The sequence below is a fragment of the Nomascus leucogenys genome, chromosome 12, assembly GCF_006542625.1.
Source record: "Nomascus leucogenys isolate Asia chromosome 12, Asia_NLE_v1, whole genome shotgun sequence".
NCBI lineage: Eukaryota > Metazoa > Chordata > Mammalia > Primates > Hylobatidae > Nomascus > Nomascus leucogenys.
The window spans coordinates 8,474,754-8,502,661 of NC_044392.1; the positions used below are offsets into that span (position 1 = coordinate 8,474,754).

General features: G+C 42.7%; 2 protein-coding genes across 35 annotated transcripts in view; both read left to right on the forward strand.

The window, feature by feature from the left end:
* The window catches only part of MACF1 (microtubule actin crosslinking factor 1), a 406,463-nt gene that overhangs the window by 323,160 nt on the left and 55,395 nt on the right, over nucleotides 1-27,908 (forward strand). For 29 of the 34 annotated variants that reach the window (XM_030823503.1, XM_030823500.1, XM_030823502.1 and 26 more), the window contains 8 exons: nucleotides 18,701-18,862; nucleotides 19,136-19,306; nucleotides 20,482-20,648; nucleotides 24,228-24,387; nucleotides 24,733-25,059; nucleotides 26,004-26,088; nucleotides 26,597-26,838; nucleotides 27,474-27,680. In XM_030823503.1, coding sequence (XP_030679363.1) covers nucleotides 18,701-18,862; nucleotides 19,136-19,306; nucleotides 20,482-20,648; nucleotides 24,228-24,387; nucleotides 24,733-25,059; nucleotides 26,004-26,088; nucleotides 26,597-26,838; nucleotides 27,474-27,680 — 1,521 coding nt within the window. The remainder of the gene's footprint in view (nucleotides 1-18,700; nucleotides 18,863-19,135; nucleotides 19,307-20,481; nucleotides 20,649-24,227; nucleotides 24,388-24,732; nucleotides 25,060-26,003; nucleotides 26,089-26,596; nucleotides 26,839-27,473; nucleotides 27,681-27,908) is intronic. The other 5 variants (XM_030823509.1, XM_030823508.1, XM_030823516.1 and 2 more) reach the window with 1 other exon arrangement.
* Nucleotides 5,649-11,589, forward strand: KIAA0754 (KIAA0754 ortholog). Its single transcript, XM_030823518.1, has one exon. It carries the CDS (start codon nucleotides 6,677-6,679, stop codon nucleotides 10,901-10,903), a length of 4,227 nt encoding a protein of 1,408 aa, XP_030679378.1. The 5' UTR covers nucleotides 5,649-6,676; the 3' UTR covers nucleotides 10,904-11,589.

Below are 27,908 nucleotides of genomic sequence, written 5' to 3' on the forward strand. Positions count from 1 at the left end.
CCTGCTGTTGTTTTGTAATAAGTACTACTATGCCCTTAGTAACCTCAGAGTAACACTATATGCCATTATCTTTGTTTTTTTCCCTCTAACCTCTGCCTTCTCTCTGGTCAGTTGTGAAGCCCAAATATTCCTCCTCTGCAATTACTTTCACAGCCCTCTTCCTCATTTTTACTAGCTGTATTAGACTGGACAAGTATGCTTGCCACCCTAAGCTTCATTTATAAAGATACGGATTTTTTAAATGAGATAGTATAAGTGACATTTGAGTGAGCATCCCGTCCCAAAGTCCTCATTTAAAAATTTTTTTGGGGGAGCCAGGCTTGGTGGCTCATGCCTGTAATCCCGGTACTTTGGGAGGCCAAGGTGGGCGGATCACCTGAGGTCAGGAGTTTGAAACCAGCCTGGCCAACATGGCAAAACCCCATCTCTACTAAAAATAGAAAAATTAGCCAGGTGTGGTGGTGTGTGCCTGTAATCCCAGCTACTTGGGAAGCTGAGGCAGGAGAATCGCTTGAACTTGAGAGGCAGAGGTTGCAATGAGCGAGATTGCGCCACTGCATTCCAGCCTGGCAACAGAGTGAGACTCTGCCTCAAAAAAATAAATAAGTAAATAAATAAATAAATACATACATACATAAAATGAAATAAAATAAAAAGTTTTTTTTTTTTTTTGCTGGGCATGCTGGCTCATGCTGTAAGCCCAGTTGGGAGGCTTAGGCAGGTGCATCACTTAAGCTCAGACAACATGGTAAAACCCCATCTCTACTAAAAATAACAAAAATTAGCTGGGCATGGTGGTGCACACCTGTCATCCCAGCTACTTGGGAGGCTGAGGCAGGAGAATCACTTACACCTGGGAGGTGGAGGTTGCAGTGAACCGAGATCGTGTCACTGCACCCCAGCCTGGGTGACAAAGTGAGACCCTGTCTGGAAAAAAAAAAAAAATTTAACAACAACAAAAAAAATTTAGAGACAGGATCTCACTCTGTCACCAGGCTAGAGTGCATTGACACAATTACAGCTCATTGTAACCTTGAACTCCTGGGCTAAATGATTTTCTCAGCTCAACCTGCCAAGTAGCTAGGACTACAGATGTACATGCCTGGCCAATTTTTTAACTTTTTGTAGAGACGAGTGTCTTGCAATGTTGCTCCAGCTAGTCTTGAACTCCTGGCCTCAAGGGATACCCCTGCCTCAGCTTCTCAAAGTATTGGAATTACAGGTGTGAGCCATTGAGCCCAGCCAGAATTTGCTTCTTTAGAGTCCTGCCTTCGGCTCTCTACTTAGAAATATTTGTCTTTGCCATCTCTGTATATCTGAAATCCTAATGAGTAAATGTGATTCCCTCCATAAAGCCTTCTCTGATACCTCCTGCCTTCCTTCTTCCCACCCTTCTGTCAGGTCTTTTCTAACTTGCAAAGCCCCATGATTTTGTCATCACCATGGTTTTGGTGACCATTAGTCTAAAAAAGAGGGATTAATACACTGTCTTTTGGAAAGTTTACAGGGTTCATGAGAGTTCCTGCAGAGTGTGTGGAAAGTTTTCTCATGGGCTCACGAGTACATGAGAGCTCAAATAGCATCAAAATCCTTACTATCCCACTTAAAGCAAACTTCATGTCATGCTATGTTGCTTTATGAGCCACTCTGTAGCCATGTTTATAATAATAAAAGTACCAAAGGATGGCAGTGACTGATGCCCAACAGGTACAGACTAATACTGTGGAGTTTCTACTTGCTACTAAATAATGCTTGTAAAATCTAAAGATCCTAAGATGAAAGGCATTGTGTAGATTTAAAATGAGCAAGATCCAACCAGTCCTCTGTATCCTCTTCTACTCAGAATTAGTCTTCCAAGAGAGAGCACCCATCAAGATGGGTGAAAAGGCATCATAGAATCTAGGGAAGTGTGAATCTGGGATCTCCAGATTGTCCCAGAGGGCTGGCATTTTAGGTCTGGAGCAGACAAGGACAGGGTGCCAGGTCCAAAACTTGGAAAGGGAGCTATGTTAGGGTGTGAGGAGACTCCACCTGGCTGTCTTTCATTAGGAAGACTGCAGGAAGGAGCTGGAAGGGCCAGGATTTTTCTTTCTTCTAAGTTCACTGGAGGAAAATCTAACACCAAATTCTGTACTTGGGAATTTCAAAATGAGTATAGAATTCTTTGAACTCTGTAATCAATTAACTGGAAACTCATTTGAAATTTGGCTTCAGTGCATATATTTGTGGTTACAGGGGTGGGGGAAATATCTGAAGAGGGTCTCTGGAGCTCCCTGTATTTCTCTTTTAAAAAGTTTATACACAGCATGTGAAATAAACAGATTTTTTTTTTTTTTTTTTTTTTTTGTAGCTATCAGGGCAACAAGAGGTGGAAAGCTGTATCAGGTATTTATTTCAGTCACTGAGAAGGCTATTGGCAGAGTTCCACATACCTAAACTAAGGAGAAACTCATGAACAGAAAAAAATTAAGACATGGAGGAGAACTTATGCTTCTTCTCTTGATTTATTTCTAAACACATACTGATGATTTTTTAAAAAGAGCAAAGCACTCAGAAAGCATTCTTTGGCTTTGGGTTCTGGGGTTTTTTTGGAGGTGCAGTGGGAGGATTAGATTACTATATGTAATTTTTCTTTAGGTTGTATTTAAATTTATTTTCCTAACACCCTAATTAGAGAGAGTGTGACTACAGATAATAAGTAATTCAAATCTGAATTTCATAGTTGTAGGAATGCTCCATTTATTTATTTATATGGATCACTGACGAGAGTGTTAAGAATATTGGTAGATAGATGTGGGAGGGAATTATTTAAGAAAAGTCTGGATTGGTCGATACCTGACTTGGTGAGGAAACAGTAAAGGAATTTCTGTTCATGAAGTTTGTGATTCCACATCAAGATAATTCTTTATGGCTGGGCACAGTGGCTACGCCTGTAATCCCAGCACTTTGGGAGGCTGAGGTGAGTGGATCACCTGAGGTCAGGTCACCAGCCTGGCCAACAAGGGGTGAAACCCCGTCTCTACTAAAAATACAAAAAATTAGCTGGGTGCGGTGGCGCATGCCTGTAATCCCAGCTATTCGGGAGGCTGAGGCAGGAGAATTGCTTGAACCCAGGAGGCAAAGGTTGCAGTGAGCCAAGATTGCGCCACTGCACTCCAGTCTAGGCGACAGAGTGAGACTCCATCTCACTCAAAAAAAAAAAAAAAAAATTCTTTATAATAGAATAACCACTCATCTTTCATCCAGAGCCAGAATTCCTCAGATTCTTCCAACCAAAGGGGCCCTGGCATGCTAAACAGTCTGTTATGATATCTGAACACTTAAGTGAATGTATTTGGCCAGGGAGATTTACTAGTAAAATTGATCTTTCCTTCCCTGAGTTTTTCCCGTTGTGCTGAATAATTAAAGGAAAATTAAAACCTGGATTCCCTGAACTGTTAAGTATCAGATCTGTAAGCTATCAGTCCTTAGGATTGCAGTGTATCAGAGTTAGAAAGGACTTTAAAATTCATCTGAACAAACTGCGGAAGATTTGTAAATCTGTTTTCCCAAATCTCTGCCAAGTGATTGCTTGAATTTCTGCTCAAACACCTCCAGGGTCAGGAAAGTCACTAGTTTAGGGGACACCCTATTTGAATAGCTGTGAGAAGCTCTTTGTTGGTTTTAAATCTTAGATCTTAGTGTGCCAGCTTAAGGAGACATCCAGAACAAGTTTCCTTCCTCCCACGTCTCAGCCCTTCAGATACTTCATGCTAATTACATCTCCTAGAACTTTCTCTAGGTCAAACATTATTGGTTCTTGTACTGTTTGCTCTTCATAGGACAGGGTTTCTAGTGTCTTGGCAGTATACGACCAAGAGGACACAGGATTCTGGGGCAGTGTCTTTAAAAGTTTTAGAACTAAAAAATATTAAAACTAGAAACGGTGTCAAGACACAACCTGGTCTGCCTCCCCACCCCTTTCAGTTTACAGATGGGCAGAGTCTTTTGGATTTTAGTGGGTAGAATTGATCGGCAGCCGTTGTTGAAGTGAGAAATGAAGTGTAAAGCATTTTACCAGAGAAAGGTCTTTTAGTTGCCTAATTCCGATTACAGGCTTCAGCTCACTTCTCATTTTTGCCAAGGACCAGTCTGATTCCCTAAGTAAGCCTAAGGCTCAGCTCAAGGTTTCAGTGCCAGATCTTCATACACCAGGTGTTGGTTTCACTTACTGTTTGTGTAAAGGGTAGAAATAACTTTTCCATAAGTTTTGCCGTATATATTGACCACATGGTCCGACAGGGATTCCGAATTTTAATAGATGTTTTTTTCCTTCATAAAATCAGAGAATGGCCATCACAAATAGAACAGAGTATTGGACCCCTTCAGAGATGCAGCTGCCTCTGGTGGACAGTTTCCTGCGTTGCCCTTTGTACTTTCTTTGTTTAACAGTCACCAGGTGACCAAGTGGCTTTTCTAAAAGCCAAAGGCCGTGGACGACGGGATTGTGAGCGACTTTTCTCTAGTGTTTTCTATTTGAGATTTAAAATACCCATGCTTTTCATCTGGTCCAAGGAGGCTCAGGTTTCCTTGGCTGTGCGCAACTATAAAGGACCCAGGTGTTTGGTCGTAGGGCTCAGCTGTTGGCATCCCCGCCTCCCCCAACACCCCATTTTCTTACGTCATTGATACCACTCAGGTCTGTGAGCAGAGAAATCCTGGTGGGAGAATTGACCAGGACTTGATATGCTTGAGAAGGGGGAGAGAGAAGGTAGAATGTGCCCAGAGTTATCCAATAACTTTGGTCTCTGAGCGTGACCGAATTCCTTTGGGACACCGGGAAAGTGCCGGGTTTAAGGCTGGAGTGTTCTTTGGTCCGGCAAGGGGAGCGCTAAAGGTGACACTGGAAGGAGCAGGGACAGCCTTTGGCGGCAGAGTTGGAGCCGAGAGCGATGCAGGCGGCCCACCCCAGCCGGCGCGACCTGCCGGCACACGGGAACTCGAGTGGCCATCGCCAGAGCCGGCTAGCTGGGGGAGCGGGGGCGCCCTTTCTGGATTCGTTCGCCTTTGGGCTGGGCTCGGAGCCGGAGCGAGACAGGGGCGGGAGGGGCCGGGCCAGCGGGAGGAGGGCGGGGCTTTCCTTTGTCAGGGGATTTGCGCCGCGCAGCCGAGACTCGCACGGGTTCCGTTCCTCTCCTTGCGCCCTCTCCGGGGGCGGGGCGTTCCCCTCTGGCCCCGGGGCGCGGTGGGCGTGGGCTGTGGGAGCCGAACGGCTGGCGCCCCGGGTCTCTCGCTCCGAATCCCGCAGAAGCCCCTCCTTCGGCGCCTCCGCCTCCAATCCTCTCCACCGCTCCCTCCTCTCTCGGGGTCGCTCCTCTCCCCGGCCCCGCCCCCGCCCTCGCCCTCCTCCCTGGGCTCTCCGCGTCGCGCGCTCCCTGGCTTCCAGGGGGCTGCCCGGGCGGGGCGGCGCAGCGCGGCGGCGCGGGGAAGGGGGAGGAGAGCCGCCCGCCAGCCCAGCACTTCCAGCGAGCGAGCGAGCGGGCCGCGCGGCGCGGGGGAGGAGGGCTTGCCCCCCGCCCGGCCCGAGCGGAGCCTTTTGTTCCCAGCCAGAAGTTTGCATGCCGGGACCGTGACAGCTGCGGGCGGGGAGGACGGCGGGGCCGCGGGGCCAGCGGCGTGGTGGAGAATAGAGGCGGCTGCTTGTCATGCAGCCCACGGCGTGGCGGCTGCGGGCCGGGGACTGGCGGCGGCGGGGGAGGCGGCGCCCACAGCACTTGGGACTCAGCTGCCGGAGGGACAAACTAACTTCCTGAGCGCGGGACCTGAGGCCGGCGCGGCCGGGAGCCACCTGCAGCCTGCGGTGAGGCGACCCTGGCCCTCGGGGCGAGCGGCATGGCGCGGGGAAGCGGGCCGTGCTGAGCGACCCCCTCCGACAGACCCGCGGCCGCTGCTGCCGCCCGCCCGCCTTTCCGAAGGCCTGGCGCGGGGCTCCGCTCGCCTTGTTTTGCAGCTACAGCGCAGGGTTGGCCTGGGAGCCACAACAATGCCATGATGTTTTGGAGACAGGAAGCCCCAAGCTGGCCCCGAATGAAGGACTTCCTGTGTTTAAAGTTGCAGGAATATCCGCCGACCAGCCCAGTTCAAATGCAAACACCCCAGCTAGGGAGGACGAATGGCTAATTCAGACCAGCTGGACTCTCCAGGGCTGGAACTGAGGATAAAATGAAAGGAATTCTTAGGAGCTTGGGCCATACTTGAAGACTAGAGAGGCTGTGCCATTGTTACTAAAGGATACAATCGGCATAAATTTGCTGCTCCCAACTCTGCTTCGGTGAGAAGTGAGTGGAACTAGATACCGAAAAAGACTCGTCAATATCAGATGGTTTTTGTTGACTGTATTTGAAAGAGCAGTGCTCTTAAAAAAAAAATTAAACCATAAGCCATACAAGGAATTATTTTAAATTATATCGGCTGTCAACTATGAGGCTGCTAGCCTGTGAGGAAAAAACTGTTTGTCTTAGAGTTTCTCCCAGAATGGTTTCAAAACGGGACTTCCAGGCCTTTCTGGAGGGCAGATGCAATTGGTGGTTTGGGGTATGAACAGCTAAAAGGATTTATAACTTATGTAGAATGCATTTGGGGGGAACCTGTGAAAAATACTTTTGAAAGATTGATGGTTCATCTTGATTGAAAAAGGATGGGTAAGCCACTCAGCAGACCAGACTGTTTAAGGCGGAACCCCACCTGCCTGGGGAAAGGAGAGGAGGAGGATGGCTACATAGAGGACTGCTATGTTCCACAACGGTCTATATATGATACAATGAGGATAAATGAGCAAATTGACCAGGGGTCAAAGCTTAACCAGACTTCAAAAAGCACCATGGAAAAGATGGAAGGAAGTACTATATCCAGCAATGGTACATTAGGAGCAGCATCTAATGTTTTTGAATCTAGAGCACCAGAAGGTAAGAAGCTGGATGAGAGGATAATATTTGATGCACTAAAGCTAAGCAGTGATGTGCAGAAGTCAGCACCTGTGCCACCCAGAAGGCGGCCAAATGCAGAACGCAAAGACAATGTTAACAGGAGATCGTGGAAGTCCTTCATGCCACCCAACTTCCCCGAATTTGCAGAGAGGATAGAAGCTTCTCTCAGTGAGGTTTCAGAAGCTGGTGCTTCAAATCCTTCCTTGCAAGAGAAGAAGGAGTCCAGTTCTGCATTGACAGAAAGTTCTGGTCATTTGGACCACAGGGAACCTCAGTCAGAGTCAGTAACTCTGGAACATGTGTCCAAATCCATAGGTATTCCAGAGGTGCAAGATGTAAAAAACTTAAGTGGAGACTGCGAGGACTTTAGATTTCAGCAGCACAGTGCAAACCCTCCCCATGAATTCCAGCCTGTAGAATCAGAAGCTGCAGCAACAAGTGGTAACACAGATGTAATGCAGGAATCCAGATTCTCAAGTGCAACCTGGCCGAGGGCCACAAAAAGTTTAGCTAAGGGAGGCTTCAGTGAGAAGCAGCACCCCCTTGGGGACACAGCCTGCACTGTGGAAATGCCACCTCTCTCCCCTTGCCTGAGTGAAGAGCTGTTAGATCCAGAATTGCATGTTCTCATAACCCCCAGCCTGAGAGAGAAAACAGAGTCTGAGCTAAAGTTTGAGGAAGATGAGCGATGGATTATGATGGAGGCTGAGGGAGAGTGGGAGGAAGAGAAACTGTCAGACAGGGAAAAGACTTTTCTGATGGCAGATGAGAAGAACAGCCTGGCAGATATTTTTGAAGAAAGAGAACAAGCAAACACAGCAGTGGTGGAGGATGGATCCGATTGCTTAGCTGCTGTCTTGAGGACTTTTGGCCACCTATCTCTTGGTCAGATTTGTTGCCCTGATGACCCACAGCCAGCCAAGGACCAGTTGGCTACTGTTCCCAAGGGTATACCCCTGGATTGCGATTGTGTTCTTACAGGTGAGGATATTCTCGGTGAGGTGGCAAACAGAACTGCTCAGGGGTTAGAGGGACTTGTTTCAGATTCAGCATGTACTGTGGGTACTATTGATGCAGAACAGCTCTCTGACACAGACTCAGTGCAGATGTTTCTTGAACTTGAAAAGGAGTGTTTATGTGAAGAAGGAGTAACTCCTCTAGTTGAGCTACAGAATCAAACCTCTTCTGAAGGGCTGGCTGCATCCCAGGATGCAGAAAATTTACTTGTAGTTAGTCATTTTTCAGGGGCTGCCTTAGAAAAGGAACAGCATTTAGGCCTTTTACATGTAAGGGCAAAAGATTATGATACTGGATTGGATTGTGGATATTTTAATACCCTGGATTCTTCTCAGGTGCCTAATGCTGTGGAACTTATTGCCCACGTTGATATCATGAGAGACACTTCCACTGTTAGCAAGGAGGAATGTGAAAAAGTGCCTTTTAGCCCCAGGACTGCAGAATTTAAGTCCAGACAGCCAGCTGATCTGGATTCACTGGAAAAGCTGGACCCAGGAGGACTGCTGAACTCTGATCACAGGGTTTCTCATGAAGAAAAATTATCAGGCTTCATTGCTTCTGAGCTGGCCAAAGACAATGGCAATTTGTCCCTGGGAGACTGCAGTCAAACTGAGAGGAATGGTGAGGAGTGCATTGAGAGGGTCACCTTCAGTTTTGCTTTTAATCATGAACTAACAGATGTTACCTCAGGACCTGAAGTAGAGGTGTTATATGAATCAAATTTACTAACAGATGAAATTCATTTGGAAAGTGGGAATGTAACTGTTAATCAAGAAAATAACAGTCTGACATCGATGGGAAATGTGGTCGCTTGTGAATTGTCCATGGAGAAAATTTGTGATGAGGATAGTGAGGCAAAAGAGCTGGATTATCAAGCCACGCTTTTGGAGGATCGAGCTCCAGCACATTTCCACAGAAACTTCCCAGAGCAGGTCTTCCAGGATCTCCAGAGGATGTCCCCAGAGTCAGAGATTCTGAGTCTGCACCTGCTGGTTGGAGAACTGAGACTTAATCCAGCTGGAGTGGAAACTGTGAATGATATAAAGCCTGAGCTGAATGTGGCATCATCAGAGGGAGGGGAGATGGAAAGGAGAGATTCAGATTCATGCCTAAATATTTTTCCAGAGAAACAAGTTACCAAGGCTGGTAATACTGAACCAGTTTTAGAGGATTGGATACCCATCCTCCAGAGGCCTTCCCAGACTGCTGCAGTGCCCACTGTTGAAGATGCCCTAGATGCTGCACTGCCCAGCCCAGAGGAGGATACCTCAGTTGCTGCAGTGCCTGCCCCAGAGGGAAGTGCTGTAGTTGCTGCTATAGGGCGCTTTCCACATGAGGACATCCTAGTTGCTTCAATAGTCTCCTTAGAGGAGGAGGATGTCACAGCTGCTGCAGTATCAGCCCCAGAGAGGGCTACTGTCCCAGCTGTTACAGTGTCTGTCCCTGAAGGGACTGCTGCAGTTGCTGCAGTGTCCTTCCCAGAGGAGACTGCTCCAGCTGTTGCAGCAGCCATCACACAGGAGGGTATGTCAGCTGTCGCAGAGTTCTCCCCAGAGTGGACTGCTCTAGCTATTGCAGTACCCATCACAGAGGAGGATAGTACACCAGAAGGGCCTGTCACCCCAGCTACCACAGTGCATGCTCCAGAGGAGCCTGATACTACAGCTGTTAGAGTGTCCACCCCAGAGGAGCCCACCTCCCCAGCTGCTGCAGTGCCCACCCCAGAGGAGCCCACCTCCCCAGCTGCTGCAGTGCCCACCCCAGAGGAGCCCACCTCCCCATCTGCTGCAGTGCCCACCCCAGAGGAATCTGCTTCCCTAGCTGCTGCAGTGCCCACCCCAGAGGAGCCCACCTCCCCATCTGCTGCAGTGCCCACCCCAGAGGAGCCCACCTCCCCATCTGCTGCAGTTCCCACCCCAGAGGAATCTGCCTCCCCATCTGCTGCAGTTCCCACCCCAGAGGAATCTGCCTCCCTAGCTGCTGCAGTGCCCACCCCAGAGGAATCTGCCTCCGCAGCTGCTCCAGTGCCCACCCCAGAGGAGTCTGCCTCCCCAGCTGCTGCAGTGCCCACCCCAGAGGAATCTGCTTCCCCTACAGCTGCAGTGCCCACCCTAGCAGAATCTGCTTCCCCTACAGCTGCAGTGCCCACTCCAGCAGAATCTGCCTCCTTTGCAGCTGTGGTGGCCACCCCGGAGGAACCCACTTCCCCGGCAGCTTCATTGCCCACCCCTACAGCTATGGTGGCCACCCTAGAGGAACTCACTTCCCCGGAAGCTTCAGTGCCCCCCTCTGAGGAGCCAGCCTCCCCAGCAGCTGCAGTGTCAAACCCAGAGGAGCCCGCCTCCCCAGCAGCAACAGTGCCCACCCTAGAGGAACCCACCTCCTCAGCAGCTGCAGTGCTCACCCCAGAGGAACTCACTTCCCCAGCAGCTTCAGTGCCCACCCCCGAGGAGCCTGCCTCCCCAGCAGCTGCAGTGTCCAACCTAGCGGAACCCACCTCAGCAGTGCCCACCCCAGAGGTGGCTGCCATCCCTGCTGCTTCAGTGCCCACCCCAGAGGTGCTTCCCATCCCTGCTGCTTCAGTGTCCACCCCAGAGGTGCCTGCCATCCCAAATGCTGCAGTGCCACCTATGGAGGAAGTTTCCCCCATTGGTGTGCCCTTCCTGGGAGTTTCTGCCCACACTGACTCAGTGCCTATTTCAGAAGAAGGAACTCCTGTTGTAGAGGAGGCTTCCTCCACTGGAATGTGGATCAAGGAGGACCTTGATTCCCTAGTATTTGGCATAAAAGAGGTGACCAGCACAGTGCTACATGGGGAAGTGCCTCTGGCTGCAACCACTGGATTAAATTCAGATGAGGTAATTGTTGTCCATTTTGATTCTGGGAAGGGTCTAGAGAGTAAAGTGATTTGCAAGACCTAGTGGTGATGAGAAATGGCACAGATAGTTCTTTTGTTCTTTTTGGGTCTCCTTGGCTTATAATTTGTAGTCTTTCTGTTGAGTTTTTGGGGAAAATATACTTTAATTTTGTCTGGTGAAAAACTTTATAATTTCATGCTTCGTTTTCTATTCAGATAAGCCAATCCCAAGGAAAACAGGGATATAAACAGTTGTTGATTTACATTTTTAAAAAGATTATTAACAGGAAAGGGTGATTCTGCTTTTGAATTATACAGTGAGCATGTTCTTTCCTAAACCAAGAGACAGTTTATTCATTGGTGGTTTCAACATTTAGGTAGAGGCCAGAGTGTGAGCTTTGGAATGAGACCTGGGGTGCTTCCTAACCACTCTGGGAAAATTAGTTAGCTATTCTTGAGTTTCATGTTTCTTCATTTGTTAAGGCATAACTCTGTGAGGATAAAATGAGATACATTTAAGGTACCAAGCGTATAAGATTAGCAATCACTGGCCATATCCTCCCCATTCTTTTCAAATAGGTATGTTGGTTAGTTGAAAGAATTTACCAAAGCAGATTGGGGAGAAGCAATAAAGCTGAATGATTAAGAACTTCTAAATGCAAATGTGTGTTTCTGAAAACCAGAGCTAGGCATAATGTTTATGAAAAATAGAGATATTTTAGTCTTTGTCAAACTGCCTTTGTGTCCTTAAGCAAGTCATTTTCCTTTCCAGGACCTCTTGTTTCTTTGTTATAAAACAAGAAAATTGGGCTAAATGTCCTCTTGGGTCTGTCTTGGCTCTAAGATTCTTTTTTTTTTTTTTTTTTTTTTTTTAGATGGAGACTGGCTCTGTCGCCCAGGCTGGAGTGCTAGAGTGCAGTGGCGCGATCTTGGCTCACTGCAACCTCCACCTCCCGGGTTCACGCCATTCTCCTCCCTCAGCCTCCCGAGTAGCTGGGACTACAGGTGCCCAGCAATTTTTTGTATATATATATTTTTTTTAGTAGAGACGGGTTTCACTGTGTTAGCCAGGATGGTCTCGATCTCCTGACCTCGTGATCCGCCCACCTCGGCTTCCCAGAGTGCTGGGATTACAGGCGTGAGCCACTGTGCCCAGCCGGCTCTCAGATTCTTAATGTTAGAGAAACGAATGTGTTAGGAAACAGTTGGAAACAATGTTCCACATCCTTGAGCACTCCTAATCCAAGGAATTTGAGATCAGCAGCTTTCCACAGTTAATTACCTAGGTTTGATTTGGTCAGTGGTAAAGAGTGCAGGAGTTAGAGGTTTAATCTGAACACAAGAGATGACTGAGTGAGAAGATTGTTTTGATTTTACGCACCCCTAGGACTCAAAATACTGCCTTCTTCATAGCAGGCATTTGCTGTTGACTGGCTGACTGAATGCATGAATATCAGTTTCCTAGAGTATGGATGGATGCTACAAGAAAGATGGGTTTTCTCATTCACCTCATTGCAGAGCCTTTCAGGGCAGCCTTAAGTCAGTTAGAGCACCAGTTAAACATGCAGGTCCTGACAACAAAATCATTTTGATTGCATGCCATGAGCTGTTTAATTAAGAGGATTGATTAAGATAATCCGGCCTTGCTGAGTGGTGGTGGTTTTACCTTGAGCTTTACCAGTTATTTTGTCAGGTAGCATTCCATCAAATTAGGATGCGTCATCTTTGAGACTGATGGATTTTTGGTTCATTTTTCCAAGTTTTATTGAATTTGGAATGACACTGAGATCCCCAATAACCTGTCCAAAGTGAAGACAGTAGGTCAGCAACAGAGCCATTCTTGATAATACAGAATATTTCACCAGGCACAGTGGCTCACACCTCTAATCCTAACATTTGGGAAGCCAAGGGAAGAGGATTGCTTGAGGCCAGGAGTTCGAGAACAGCCTAGGCAACATAGTAAGACCCCATCTCTGAGATAAGAAAAAAAAATATCTCCAGTATAAAGCTTATGTAGCAGTAATCATGAAATACAAGGATTAAATTTATAGTGAGGCAATCAAATCTGCATAAAGGGGAAAAAAATCATAGAAATCCTATATCAGTCTCTGGAATCCTTGTTTCCTCATCTGCAAAATAAGTAGATGGCCACATAATCTCTAACTATCCTTCCAGCTACAGGAGGTAATCCTTTTATGAAATATTGCCTGACGTAAATGACAGGAGAAGAAAATGGTAGCCCAGCTGCAAAGTTGTCCATCTTTGAAGTGTGGTTACTTTGTGGAATATCTGGAAGTGAGCAAATGCCTGTATCTGTGTACAGGAAAGGATAGATCTGAGCCTCAGCCAGGACTGTTAACCAACAAGAATGTACAGAGGCTATTTTGAAAATATTGAAACAAAACAAATCATTATAGAGTTAACATGAGTATACAGGGTTGCTAAATTGGTGAAATATTATTTTAAAAGGTTTTTCCAAAATGGGAGATTATGAATTTTTTATTTCTTCCATTAAGAGGATTCCAAGAGGCAACTGAACCTGCCATTTTTATATATAAATACTTAGAACTCGACAAGTGATTTAGCATGAACTGAGGTCCTGTATGTATATGTACAAGTGCAGACATGGATACATGGTTAAAATAGATATAAACTTTGTAATTGCGATAACAACAGAGTTTGGTAGAACTAAAATGCCAAAAACTTGTTTGCTTTTTCTGTAGTGGGATCTGAGGCCTACTGAGACCAATCTCTGGTTATATAAATTCCCTACTTATTTATAGACTTCTTCAGTCTTAATCCGAGTCACTGGTTCAAAGGAAGAAAAAAACCTTTTGTATAAAATAAGGGTTCTATAAGATTACAATTTGCCAAGGGAGTCTTTTTAAGCAAAAATTGGAGAGCACCACAATTCCAGTTCGGTGATTGAATGCTCTGCTGATCGGCAGAATCTTCATTGGTTTTTTGCATTCCCTAACACAGTTTCTATACAAGGATTCATTCATTCATGGAATAAAATTTTTTTTTTTTTTTTTTTTTTTTTTTTTTTTTTTTTTTTTTAGACAGAGTCTCACTCTGTTGCCTAGGCTGGAGTGCAGTGGCACAATCTTGGCTCACTGCAGCCTCTGCCTCCCAGGTTCAAGCAATTCTCCTGCCTCAGCCTCCAAAGTAGTTGGGATTACAGGAATGTGCCACCACACCCAGTTATTTATTTATTTTTTTTTTGTATTTTTGGTAGAGACAGGGTTTCACCATGTTGGCCAGGCTGGTCTCAAACTCCTGACCTCAGGTGATCCGCCCGCCTCAGCATCCCAAAGTGCTGGGATTACAGGCATGAGCCACCACACCCGGCCTGAGTAAATATTATGGGTACCTACTCTGTGCCAGGTACTAGGCTCCTACAGTAAATAGAATTGACATGGTCCTTGCCCTTATGGAGCTTATACTGAGTGGGGGAGGCAGATATTAAGAAAACCACAGATAAATATAAAATAAATACATAGTTAGAAATTTTGGCAAATTCTTTGAATAAAATGATGTCAATGGATTTGAAGACAATAGGGGGGATTGAAGATATATTTTGGAGGTAAAATCAACAAGATCTGATTGTGGCTTCTGTGTTGGGGCTGAGGGAGTTATCAAGGGTGACTTTTAGGTTCTGGTTTGTATAGTGGAGTGGATAGTATAAATTATTGATTTAAGGAAGAGGTAAGGGAAAGTGGGAGATACTGTTTCATTTTTGAACTGTTAGGCTTGGGATTGCCTGTGGTTCATTTTTTTGCATGGAGATATTAAGAAAGCAGTTGGATATATAGGCTTGAAACTCAGAGAGACAAATTGAGAGTCATAAGCATTTATTGTGTTTAGTATTTAAACCCACAGAAATTGATGGAATTGCCTAGGAAGAGTATAGAAAAAGAAGAGAGTCCAGAACTGACGTCGTTCCCTTACTCCCACCCCCAAAGATCATTTAGAGATGTAGAAGAGGAGAAAGAGAACAAAGGACAACAGAAAAGAATTAGTCAGGATAAAACTGGAAAAATGCAATAACAAGGCTGGATGCCATGGCTCATGCCTGTAATCCTAGCACTTTGGGAGGCTCAGGCAGGCAGATCACTTGAGGTCAGGAGTTCAAGACCAGCCTGGCCAACATGGTGAAACCCTGTCTCTACCAAAAAATACAAAATTAGCTGGGTGTGGTGGTGCATGCCTGTAGTCCCAGCTACTTGAGAGGCTGAGGTGGGAGAATCACTTGGACCTGGGAGGCAGAGGTTGCAGTGAGCTGAGATTATGTCACTGCACTCCAGCCTGGGCAACAGTGTGAGACCTTGTCTCAAAAAAAAAAAAAAAAAAATGCAGTAACAAAGATAAAAGTGTTTTAAGGAGTTCTTTGGGAAATTTCCTATTTTGTGTCCTAGTTGCATCTTACAACCTTGCAACAATTTTTACTAGTGTACCTCTTTGGAAAATGTGTGCCAGTGCTGCTTAGTTAATAACATGACACAGTCCTATTTCACTAACAGTGTGTGAAATACTAAGGAGTAGGCATTTTAGTGTATCTGAAAGCACTGGTTTTGCAAAACAGCTTTATTTGGGAGTTGACAGAAGGAAGCAGGTGTTTTCAAATGTACATTCTTTAACGTTCTGTTCACTTATATTCAAAATAGATAATATTTAGAGGTGCCTTCATATATTTTTTAACTTATGAGAAATGATACAAATACCCATTGTCCCTGTCAATCCATAGAGTGAAAGTGAGAAATGAAGGAATAGCTAATGCTTCTATAGGACATGTCTGTAAACAAAGTAAATCCGAAAGTTTAAAGTAGCAGTAGCTCTTATTATAGATTGAACATCTAAAATGCGAAATGCTCCCAAGTCTGAAACTTTCTGAATGCTGGCATGATGCTCAAAAGAAATGCTCATTGGAGATTTTAGATTTTCAGATTTGGGATGCTCAACCAGTAAGTATTTAATGCAGATATTCCAAAATTTTAATAAATCTGAAATCAGAAACACTTCTGATCCCAAGCATTTTGGATAAGGGATATTCAGCTTGTATATGAAAGAGATTATTGAACTATTTAAATATAATTTTACTTTTCTTTCTTTTTTTGAGATGGAGTTTCTCTCTTGTTGCCCAGGCTGGAGTGCAGTGGCATGATCTCGGCTCACTGAAACCGCCACCTCCCGGGTTCAAGCAATTCTTGTGCCTCAGCCTCCTGAGTAGCTGGGACTACAGGCATGCGCCACCATGCCTGGCTAATGTGTGTGTGTGTGTGTGTGTGTGTGTGTGTGTGTGTGTGTGTGTGTGTGTGTGTGTTTGTGTGTGTTTAGTAGAGACGACGTTTCGCCATGTTGCCCAGGCTGGTCTCAAATTCCTGAGCTCTGGCAATCTGTCTGCCTTGGCCTCCCAAAGTGCCAGGATTACAGACACGAGCCACTGTGCCTAGCCTATTTTACTTTTCTGTATCATTTAAAGTGCTGTCCAGTAGGACTTGCTGCCAAGATGGATTTATTCTTTATCGATGGTCCAATAGAGTAACCACTGGCCATCTGTGGCTTTGACTATGTGAAACGTGGCTAGTGGGTCTGAGGAACAGGATTTTAAATTTAATTTAAATGTCAATAGCTATATGTAGCTGCTGGCTGTCATGTTAGAAAGCACAGAAAGAATTTAAATGTCAGTTGTAGAGTGAGATAGGATTTGGTTATTGAGTAAAAGAGGGCCCTGTAATGTGGACTTGACATCTTCCCTCCATACCTTGGCTTTCTGCCTTCTTTGCCTTTTCATTCCTTCACCTTCACCACCATCATTTTATTGTACCAAAAGCACCTTTAAACTTAGGATGTTTTTCCCGCCTCTATCTGATTTTTCTTCAGCAGAAACATCTTTAATGCTACAAAATGGAATTATAGCAGTTGTTTTTTCTGAGAACCATGTTGTTGGAGAAATAGTCATTTTAACTGAACTGCTTTGTAATGTTGCCTAAGAAAATATGGTATAATCAAATTATAGTAAAAAATGAAGTGCACTCATAATTACTTTTATAACCTTCCTTTTTCAGTGTTGCCTGGGGCTTTCCCTCCCTGGTAATCTTAGCCAGCCATAGACCATTCTTTCTAGAATCAGTTTCCTAATCCTAGTGTGGTCTGTAGTCTCATATTGACCAAAATTGGTCTTACTCAAACTTATCATTTTCTTTTATATTTATTTTTGTCCTCTTCCATTTTCTGTCATCCTCTGGCCTTAATTGACTCACCCGGCTCATGGAAGAAAAAGGAAGGGAAATAAATCCAGGCTAGTGAAATATGGCTGGTTCTATCCCTCTGATAACTGAGAGAAACCCAATTTTTTTTTTTTTTTTGAGATGGAGTCTCGCTCTGATGCCCAGGCTGGAGTGCAGTGGTGCGATCTCGGTTCACTGCAAGCTCTACCTCCCGGGTTCACTCCATTCTCCTGCCTCAGCCTCCAGAGTAGCTGGGACTACAGGTGCCCGCCACCATGCCTGGCTAATTTTTTGTATTTTTAGTAGAGACAGGGTTTCACCATGTTAGCCAGGATGGTCTCGATCTCCTGACCTCGTGATCTGCCCGCCTCGGCCTCCCAAAGTGCTGAGATTACAGACATGAGCCACCGCGCCCAGCCCCTTCATACTCTTAATGTGGCAGAAATACCATTCTCTTCTGACCCGTTTTGTTTCCTTTTAGACATGTCTAAATCATAATGGAGCTTAACTGTAGTAGAGCAAAGTATACACTTTGCTTGTTACACCAGTTCACATTGTTTTAAAATTCTGTTGCACCATGGTAAACATGGATAATACAGTATCATTTTTGAGCAGTTTTTTAAATGTAAATCTGTATCTTATTCAGAGTGTGTGTCTGAAGTTATTAAGGACATTTCCCAACATTACTGGCCCATTTCCCTTTGTAATGAGAGGAATTCTGCTTCAAGATTATTGCTGTGTGTGATCTGTGGCTCTTGATCAGAATGAAGTTAAATGGCCACAGGGGGATTAAGCTATGAGGTTGGCATTTTTCACACTGTTAATATGTTTTGACTAATTGAGTTATTAGTCCAGTCAGAGAAGAGCATTTCTTATTAGTGGTCAGTTAAGGCTATTCCCCAAGGGATATTTCATGTTAAATACTAGTCATTTGGTGTTATTCTATTCTTCTCTTTTAGGATTCATATACATTGCACTTACTTGTATAGCATTTCGAAGTTGATGCTTTTCTATTCTCCATGGCTGTTTGCATTGAAAATTAAGCAACAGGACGGGCGCAGTGGCTCACGCCTATAATCTCAGCACTTTGGGAGGCCGAGGGGGGGCAGATCACGAGGTCAGGAGATCGAGACCCATCCTGGCTAACACGGTGAAACCCCGTCTCCACTAAAAATACAAAAAATTAGCTGGGCATGGTGGCAGGCGCCTATAGTCCCAGCTACTCGGAAGTCTGAGGCAGGAGAGTGGCATGAACCCGAGAGGCGGAGTTTGCAGTGAGCCGAGATCATGCCACTGCACTCCAGCCTGGGTGACAGAGCGAGACTCTGTCTCCAAAAAAAACAAACAAAAAAATTAAGCAACAGATTTTAAAAAAAAGAACAAAGGAAAGAGTCATTGGGTTAAAGACCTAAGTAGTGTCATAACTCTGTAATTACGTGTCCATAGAAGAATGTATTGAAATACAAAACCACATGTTTTCTTGATGCTTCACGTGCAAATGCTTGCTCTTTCTTTTTATTCCTGGTCGTCTTTCATTAAGTCATAAATGCCCCAAGAATAACCAGTCTGTGTGTGGTATAGAGAGTCTAATAGCCTTTGTATTAAATCTTCTGTGGATTGCAATTATCTAGATGTTTCAGAAAGAACAAGTGGATCCTCTTCAGATGAAATTGCAGCAGGTGAATGGACTTGGCCAGGGATTAATTCAGAGTGCAGGAAAAGACTGTGACGTGCAGGGTTTAGAACATGACATGGAAGAGATCAACACTCGATGGAATACATTGAATAAAAAGGTGAGTGACAATGGGGTAACAAGCGTACTGGAAACAGAAGGCATAGAAAAGAGACATCTGAATCTAAGGTTTCCCGAAACCTGAATGGAAATAAAAATTTAGCAGTTGCAATCTATAATTACTAAAAGAGGTCAGTAGTAATTTGAAAACTACTTTCTCCTTTCTCATGATGAACCTACATATTCATGATACAGGTCGCACTAAAAGAGGTCAGTAGAAATTTGAAAACTACTTTCTCCATTCTCATGATGAACCTACCTGTTCATGATACAGGTCGCACAAAGAATTGCACAGCTACAGGAGGCTTTGTTGCATTGTGGGAAGTTTCAAGATGCCTTGGAGCCATTGCTCAGCTGGTTGGCAGATACCGAGGAGCTCATAGCCAATCAGAAACCTCCATCTGCTGAGTATAAAGTGGTGAAAGCACAGATCCAAGAACAGAAGGTAAGTGAGAATGTTGGGACAGTGAACTGTAACAGCCGTAGGGAGTGGTAGACAACACATTTGCTTATAGTTTAAGAAGCAGTTCAGGAGTTTTAGTAGAATCCTAACCTACTTTGTGTCGTCCTGAAAAGAAAGGTGGAAATTAATTTTCATTATCTTACTTAAATCTACTGGTTTACTGTGGCATATATTAGACTGAATAATTTTACCTGTTCATGTATCCTATTTCAGTGTTCATCCACAATTTTATGTTAAGAGGTTTTTGGTGTTTTCAGGGTCAGCAATATTCTAAATAGTGTTGTATATCATGTACAAAGTTTTATCTATATTTTTTGTTGGTTTAATTTCTATTTTAATGCAGTTTTTCTTTTTAAAAAAAATTTATCCCAAAGGAAATTTTATTTTTTTCTCAGCTTTATTGGTGTATAGTTGACAAATAAAAATTGTATATGTTTGGCTGGGCGTGGTGGCTCACGCCTGTAATCCCAGCACTTTGGGAGGCCAAGGCAGACGGATCACGAGGTCAGGAGATCTAGACCATCCTGGCTAACATGGTGAAACCCCGTCTCCACTAAAATTACAAAAAATTAGCCGGGCATGGTGGTGGGCACCTGTAGTCACAGCTACTCTGGAGGCTGAGGCAGGAGAATGGTGTGAACCCGGGAGGTGGAGCTTGCAGTGAGCCGAGATCGAGCCACTGCACTCCAGCCTGGGAGACAGAGTCTCACTTAATGTGAGACTTAATGAGAGTCTCACTCTGTCTCAAAAAAAAAAAAAAAAAAAAAAAAAAAAAAGTTTATAATATACAATGTGATGGTTTGATATACATATACATTGTGAAATATTTACCGTAGTCAAGATAATTAACATATTCATCACTTCAAATGTTAACCATTTTTTAGGGCACTTTTCTCTTGGTTCAAAGGAAGTTCCCTGTTAGTCACATAATGACAGTCACTGCTCCATTAAAAAATTTAAGCGTGTGAAAAGTATATGAGTGGTGAGAACTGTGCTATATCTCCTGTTTTTGCCTCAAGGATGAAAAAAACTTCTTTTACTCAATGAAACTTAGGATTTGGCGGGTTGGTTTCTTTTGTAAAAAACAAAAAGTTTTTCTTCCTAGTTCAGATTTCAAAATGATCCTGTGTTACAACTTTTCATTCTCTTTATAATAGTTGCTCCAGCGGCTCCTAGATGATCGAAAGGCCACAGTAGACATGCTTCAAGCAGAAGGAGGCAGAATAGCCCAGTCAGCAGAACTGGCTGATAGAGAGAAAATCACTGGACAGCTGCAGAGTCTTGAAAGTAGATGGACTGAACTACTCAGTAAGGCAGCGGCCAGGTAAGATCAAAGGAATTTTGAAGAGTGGGTCAGAGGTTTGTTTTGTTCTTCTTCGACTTACTATCACTTGAAGTGCTCTGTAAGTTCTTAGATGATTCATATAGATTTTTGGAAGGTGTTTAATGGCTTTTATTTGAAATGGGATAAGATTTTAGAGGTGATCCTGATAACCAGAATCACACTCAGGAAATGGTCTCCAGCATCTTCATAAATTTCCAAGAGCTGGAAAACTCATTGCTCTGTGTGGTTGTTCTGCTGTAGTATAATCATAGTTCCAAATGACAGACACAGACTCCTACACTCCAGCCAAGTTATTTTCTGAGTTTTTCAAACAGATTCTCCCCCCTTATATTTATAAATAATGCTTTTGATACTTGGAATTGAAATGTGTCATATTTCTTTTCTATTAGCTTATACTAATATTAGATTTTTTTGCCTTTAGGAGCTATTCTGTGGTTCTGTTAAATATCTGGGAATTCAAGAGATGCATGAACTTACCTCAATAAATGGTCAAAAAAACAGGCAACAAATCTTCCTCCTTCAAGGAAATATTCCCTTTCTCTTTTCATAGCTATAAGTTATCCTGTGACTTGAGCTTAATAAGTCACATAGATGTCTTTACTTTTATACAGTCCCCAGTTTTAAAATTAAATACCAGCTAATGAGAAATCAATAAGAGAGTTGATCATTTGTTATTGTATCCTTTACATTTCCTAGGTAGCCTATGGCAGTCTTCAAATAATTCCCTCTTCAGTCTTTTTTTTTTTTTTTTTTTTTTTGAGACGGAGTCTCACTCTGTCGCCCAGGCTGGAGTGCAATGGCGCGATCTCGGCTCACTGCAAGCTCCGCCTCCCAGGTTCACGCCATTCTCCTGCCTCAGCCTCTCGGAGTAGCTGGGACTACAGGCACCCGCCACCACGCCCAGCTAATTTTTTTTTTGTATTTTTAGTAGAGACGGGGTTTCACCGTGGTCTCGATCTCCTGACCTTGTGATCCGCCCGCCTCGGCCTCCCAAAGTGCTGGGATTACAAGCGTGAGCCACCGCGCCCAGCCCCCTCTTCAGTCTTTTTATGTCCACCTGCCCATTACTTGCTTATTCCTTACCTGAGTTGCAAAGTATGGTTTGCCTATGTTAGTGGAAGAAACAAAATGGAAAAAATTTAACTTACTTGTATTTCCAGATTTGTACTGCTTATTTTCTTTTCTCTCTGTCCATTTCCAGTAATGGTACCATTAGCTTTCCAGTTTCCTAGGCTTAAAACCTCGACTCCATTTTTACTTTTTTTTTTTTTTAATTTCTCCTTTGTGCCCACATCTATCAGCATGCTAAATTCTATTTTACTTTACAGTGTCTTTCCTGTCCATCTGTTTCTCTAATTCCCACTCTCCCCTCAGTTCATGACTTACGAGCTCTCACTAGGTGTATTGAGATAGCTTCTTCACTAATCACTCTACCACTTACCCTCGGGCCTTCCCCTTCCCATCCCCCAGCTGCAGGTGAACCTTTCTGAAATAAGCCTTTAATCATATCTTTCCAAGCTCGGAGACATTTAATTGACTCCCTGTTAAAATAAAACCTTTAGATTATGAGGCTGACGCACTGCCTGCTGTGCTAAGAAGGTGCTTAAAATAAAATCTAAACTCTTTAACCCACCATTCAAAGCCCTCTATTTGACCCTAACCTACCTTCTTAGCTTCTACTATTCTTCTCACTCCTTAATATTATAGCTGAAGTAAACAATATTCTGTTCTTTAATATCTTCTGACAATGTCCTAACCCCGTGTCTTATTTTATGGTGTTATAATACATCTTTCATGAAATGCTTTTGTCCAGCTCTCTCTTCTATAAAACTTACCTTTATTCCTCAAGCATGGAATAACTTTTCCTGCCTTTTCACTGCCATAACTCTTTATCTGTGCCTTGTATTACGATCATTATTTTATGTACTTACCTTCCTGGTCCATAAACTCCTTAAAGTCGTGGTTTGTTTATCTAATGCATATTTTTATGACTCTTTCCTTCTACTTTACTTGTTTCCATCCGCCTAGCCTAATATAGTTTCTGGGCCAATATTTTAAACAGAAACAAATACCAAGAGTAGATATTTGATGCTTCTAAATTATTTTTAGCTCTTCTCCCTAAAAATACCTTAAATCTTATTACAATAAATTCTTCAAATTTTCAGATTCCAAAATCAAATGAGTAAGAAAGACATAAAAATTAGAGGCAATTTTTAAAAAATGAAATTCAAGTTTAATAGTAATTTTTAATATTGAATGTTTTAGTTGCATTACTTGAAGATATATTTTGAAGGCTGGCATAAACAAACTAGGAAAGAAAGTTTTAGACTTAGATTGTCACTTAAAAAAATATGTTTTTCTTTATATTCAAACATAATTGAATTTCCAGTAATCAAAATGCCAACTTTTTTTATTTAAACCACTTCTTATTAAAATAACTTTGGCAGGGCATAACTAGCATAGGACCTGGTGTAAATTAGGTCTTCAGTAAAGGTTTGCAGAACTTAAGTGCATCATATACTCCCAGGCCTCTTCAAATGCCATATCTTAGTCTGTTTTTAGTAATTCAAAGACAAAATTATGACCTTTCATTAGTAATCTGCATGCTAATACAGTTCTGTGGTTGTTTTCTTGTCAGGCTATCTCCAATATCCAGACTTCCTCCTCCCTTTGTAATTTGCTGCTTTTATTTTATAGAGTAAAACAAACCACAGGTACTTTGAAAAGTATGTCTCTTAGCACCTCTATGGTCTCAGTGACAATCATGTATCCCAGGAAAAGCCAAGCTTAGTTATGGATCTTATATTAAATAAGAGTTAAGATTCCAAGTGAGCTGTAAAGTCTATAGTTTCTTTTGTGTTTTTTTTTGGGGGGGCGGGGGTGGGGGGCGGTGCTTTTTGTATTGGCAAATTCAGCCAGCATGAGGTTTTTTGTTTGTTTCTTTTTTGTTTTTTTGCCTTAAATCTGGATTCAAAGTTATGTTCTGGGGCTTGAAATTACCAGAAGCCTGACTGAATTTTGGAGAGTTGGGGAGAGAGTTCTAGTTCATAGGCAATATACAGTCTTTACTCTTCAGATATCTTCACTCACAAATGAAGGTAGTAGTGACAGAGAGAATGAAAACAGACAACTTTTTGCCTCCTTTAAACCTTATTTTGGTCACATGTTCAGGTGATATATATGCTACATTCTGTTTTGATTTGTGTCAAATAAGGAGAACATTAGAAGATTTGATTCTACTATTGCTATTCACCAGGTGATTGGACAAATCTTCCTTTAAGCCTTCTGAGTGAACTTTCTCTTTTATAATAGGGGGATAATTATTCTTTTATAATGGGGCATAATTATTCTGTCCACCTTACAAGGTTATGAGAGAATGAGAATAAGGTTAATGGTGTGAAATCCTTTAAAACATCGAAATGCTACATAATGTGTGTTCTGTTTACTGTTGGTATTTAAACTGTACCTGGAAAAGACTATTCTTTTACTGAGTATAGTACTATTACCAGTTTTAATGTGACTTTTTTCCTGAGCAGCTTGTTCTATATATTTGTGTAGGCAAAAACAGCTGGAAGACATCCTGATTCTGGCCAAACAGTTCCATGAGACAGCTGAGCCTATTTCTGACTTCTTATCTGTCACAGAGAAAAAGCTTGCTAACTCAGAACCTGTTGGCACTCAGACTGCCAAAATACAACAGCAGATCATTCGGCACAAGGTAAGGAGTGGTTACAGTAAATGAAAACAGAAAACTGGAATTAGAAATCCTAGAAATGAGTAAACTGCCTGCAGCATTCTAGAGGATGTGTGTTTTGTGGGTTTAACTTAAAATATGGTCAGATTATTAATTGGAAAAGTCACATTCTTGAAATACAAATAGAAATTGACTGATAGGCTACCACCGGAATAAACAGCTTTTGTTCCCAATTTTTATATTATTTTTGCCCTTCAGTCGGTGATTTTTTAATTGTTTAATTTGTTGTATCATTTGTTATTCATCATTTTGTGTTTACTTTTCATTTATTTTGTTTCTGTTATTCATTTTTTCCATCTGGATTTCCAGGCTCTGGAAGAAGACATAGAAAACCATGCAACAGATGTGCACCAGGCAGTCAAAATTGGGCAGTCCCTCTCCTCCCTGACATCTCCTGCAGAACAGGGTGTGCTGTCAGAAAAGATAGACTCATTGCAGGCCCGATACAGTGAAATTCAAGACCGCTGTTGTCGGAAGGCAACCCTACTTGACCAAGCTCTGTCTAATGCTAGGCTGTTTGGGGAGGATGAGGTGGAGGTGCTCAACTGGCTGGCTGAGGTTGAGGACAAGCTCGGTTCAGTGTTCGTAAAGGATTTCAAACAGGATGTCCTGCACAGACAGCATGCTGACCACCTGGTATTCATGTTTCCATTTTTATTGGTTATGTTATTCTGTTATTTTGTTATTTTGATTCATGTTTCTCTTCATTTATTTTTTTTCTTCATTACAAACACTTCAACTTTATTTTATACACAAGTGCATAGTTAGTGGACTTGATGCTGACTGCTAATCTGTTTTTGGATGAGTCCATGGAAATACTTATATTTAACAAGTTGAATCAGTAATTCTAGAAGATGGTACAGGGTATAGTCAGGGGCCATCTGAACTCCAACTCATGATTTACTTACATTATTAGCTGATGGGTCACTAAAATTCTATTTGAGCAGTTTTATGAAAGATAATGTACTTTAACAAAACCAGATCTATCTGTGTAGTGCCCAGGATTTGATCATACAGTTAGAACTTTTAGGATATTTCTGGATTTGTTCAAATTCCAGGGATTCTGTGTCATCTTAATAGAAGAGTTTGCCTTTTTCATTTCATTTTTATGAAATCTGTTTGGGAGTAGTAAAAATAGGTAATTTTTCTAATAGTCTGATTCTTTTGCTTCGTTAACTTTAAACATGAAGAGAGTTTTTAACCAGGATTCTGATTTAAGTCAGTCTATTCTTACTGAATTTCTTCTCTTGAACTTTCTGTTTATTCCTTATTTTGGACACAGTAGACAATTTTGCTGAATTTCCCTTCTGCCTTTCTTGGGTTCAGGTTTGGTACCAATAGATTGGTAAAGCTGATGTAATTCTAAGTTTTTCTCATCCAGCACATAGGAAAGCTTGCCTATATAATTATTTTGAATAGTCAATGGGCTAACCAAGGAGAAGATGAGGGGATCAAATATCTGATGTTTACATTAAACTAGTATTAATCTCTTTACTTTAAATTTGGTCTCTTAAAGGTCTCACATTTTGTTTCGTTTGTAGTGCCACAGTTTTAGGATTAATGATATTCTTTCCTTTCAGGCTTTAAATGAAGAAATTGTTAATAGAAAGAAGAATGTAGATCAAGCTATTAAAAATGGTCAGGCTCTTCTAAAACAAACCACAGGTACTTTGAAAAGTGTGTCTCTTAGCACCCCTATGGTCTCAAAGACAATCATGTACCCAAGGAAAGGAGTTCCCTGCCTTAGCCTCTTCTTTATGTATATGTCAGAAGCTTAGTATTCACTGATTGTATTCCCTACTGTGCTCCAGAAGGTTGTTTCCTGCTAAATCTTTTGAAAACTAAAAAGTTGTCTCACATCTGGTTATAGATGATGATTTCTCCTCTTCTTCAGTATCTTGAATGCCAGCATCCACTGAAAGGTTCTGGGAACATCTAGAAACACTTGACGCTGAACTCAGATTTTAATAATTCAGAAGTGGCTTCTTTTATCCAGTGGAAAGTTTATTTCCCATTTGCCCTTAGTATGGGATAGGTGAAATCACTACCACAGAGAGAGAGAGAGAGAGAGAGAGCGTCTATGAAATTAAAGCTCTGATTTGAAGAAAGGGGATCAGAGACTCCTCATTCCTAGATGTCTTAAATATGAGTAATTGTGTGCTATCTTCCATAGGTGAGGAGGTGTTACTTATCCAGGAAAAACTAGATGGAATAAAGACTCGTTACGCAGACATCACAGTTACTAGCTCCAAGGCCCTCAGAACTTTAGAGCAAGCCCGGCAACTGGCCACCAAGTTCCAGTCTACTTATGAGGAACTGACCGGGTGGCTGAGGGAGGTGGAGGAGGAGCTGGCAGCCAGTGGAGGACAGTCTCCCACAGGGGAGCAGATACCCCAGTTTCAGCAAAGACAGAAGGTGAGCTGTTATTTTACCGTAAAAGGAAAAAAAGGCTTCCTCTTTGTCAGAATCCTTAAGTTTTATCAACCTTTACCTTAAATATAAACTAAAAATGTGTGCCCCCCTTTCTTGTTGGACAGTAAGAGTTGACATAAAGACATATATGTTACACATATATTATGAAGAAGAAAGAAGTTGAATCAAGTTTGCTTTGTAACATTTGTAACATTTGTACCTCTATTATTTATTCTCTAAAGAGTGCTTCATGGTTTTATTTGATTTCTCTGCAGGATCTAGTATAGTTCTAGATGCATAGAAATATTGTATAGGTACTTGTTAGGTTAAATACTGAGCCTTTGGTTAAAGCATTATTTATCATTTCTGTTGAAGTAAGGAGATGAAAGAAGTATTAGTTGTTTTACCCAGAGACACTCTGGCTCAAAAAGCTTACAGACAGTTCTAAGCAAGCAACAATGAAGTCTAAAGTCAGGCTTCAGAATGATTGAAAAATCTGAGATGAGAAAAAAATAACTGAAGGAAGGAGGTCAGAGTCCTGCTGGGATGTGTGGTAGAGATAGCACTTTCCACCCAGCACAGTTGCTGATGTGCTTTATTTAGCAAAGTATGGCCTGAAAACTCTTTTCCCTCCTTAGGAATTAAAGAAGGAGGTCATGGAGCACAGGCTGGTGTTGGACACAGTGAATGAGGTGAGCCGTGCTCTCTTAGAGCTGGTGCCTTGGAGAGCCAGAGAAGGGCTGGATAAACTTGTGTCCGATGCTAACGAGCAGTACAAACTAGTCAGTGACACTATTGGACAAAGGGTGGATGAAATTGATGCTGCTATCCAGAGATCACAACAGGTAATGTTTATAATACGTCTGCATTAATATTTTAGACAGTATTGATGTGTGAGATACAGTACTATGACCCACATAAGTACAGACTCAGAAATAAGAATGAGCTCAAGCTAAATCTAGTGGAATTTAAATATGTTTCATTGATGGGAAATGATTGGGTAGAAGTTTGTGAGGATGGATCCAGGATTTGACCAAAATACTTGACCCCTTTGAGTAGAGAAGCACTTGGAG

Bases quoted from the DNA above. Each gene is read 5' to 3' on its own strand.
- KIAA0754 (XM_030823518.1), top strand. From the start codon at position 6,677: ATGGGTAAGCCACTCAGCAGACCAGACTGTTTAAGGCGGAACCCCACC.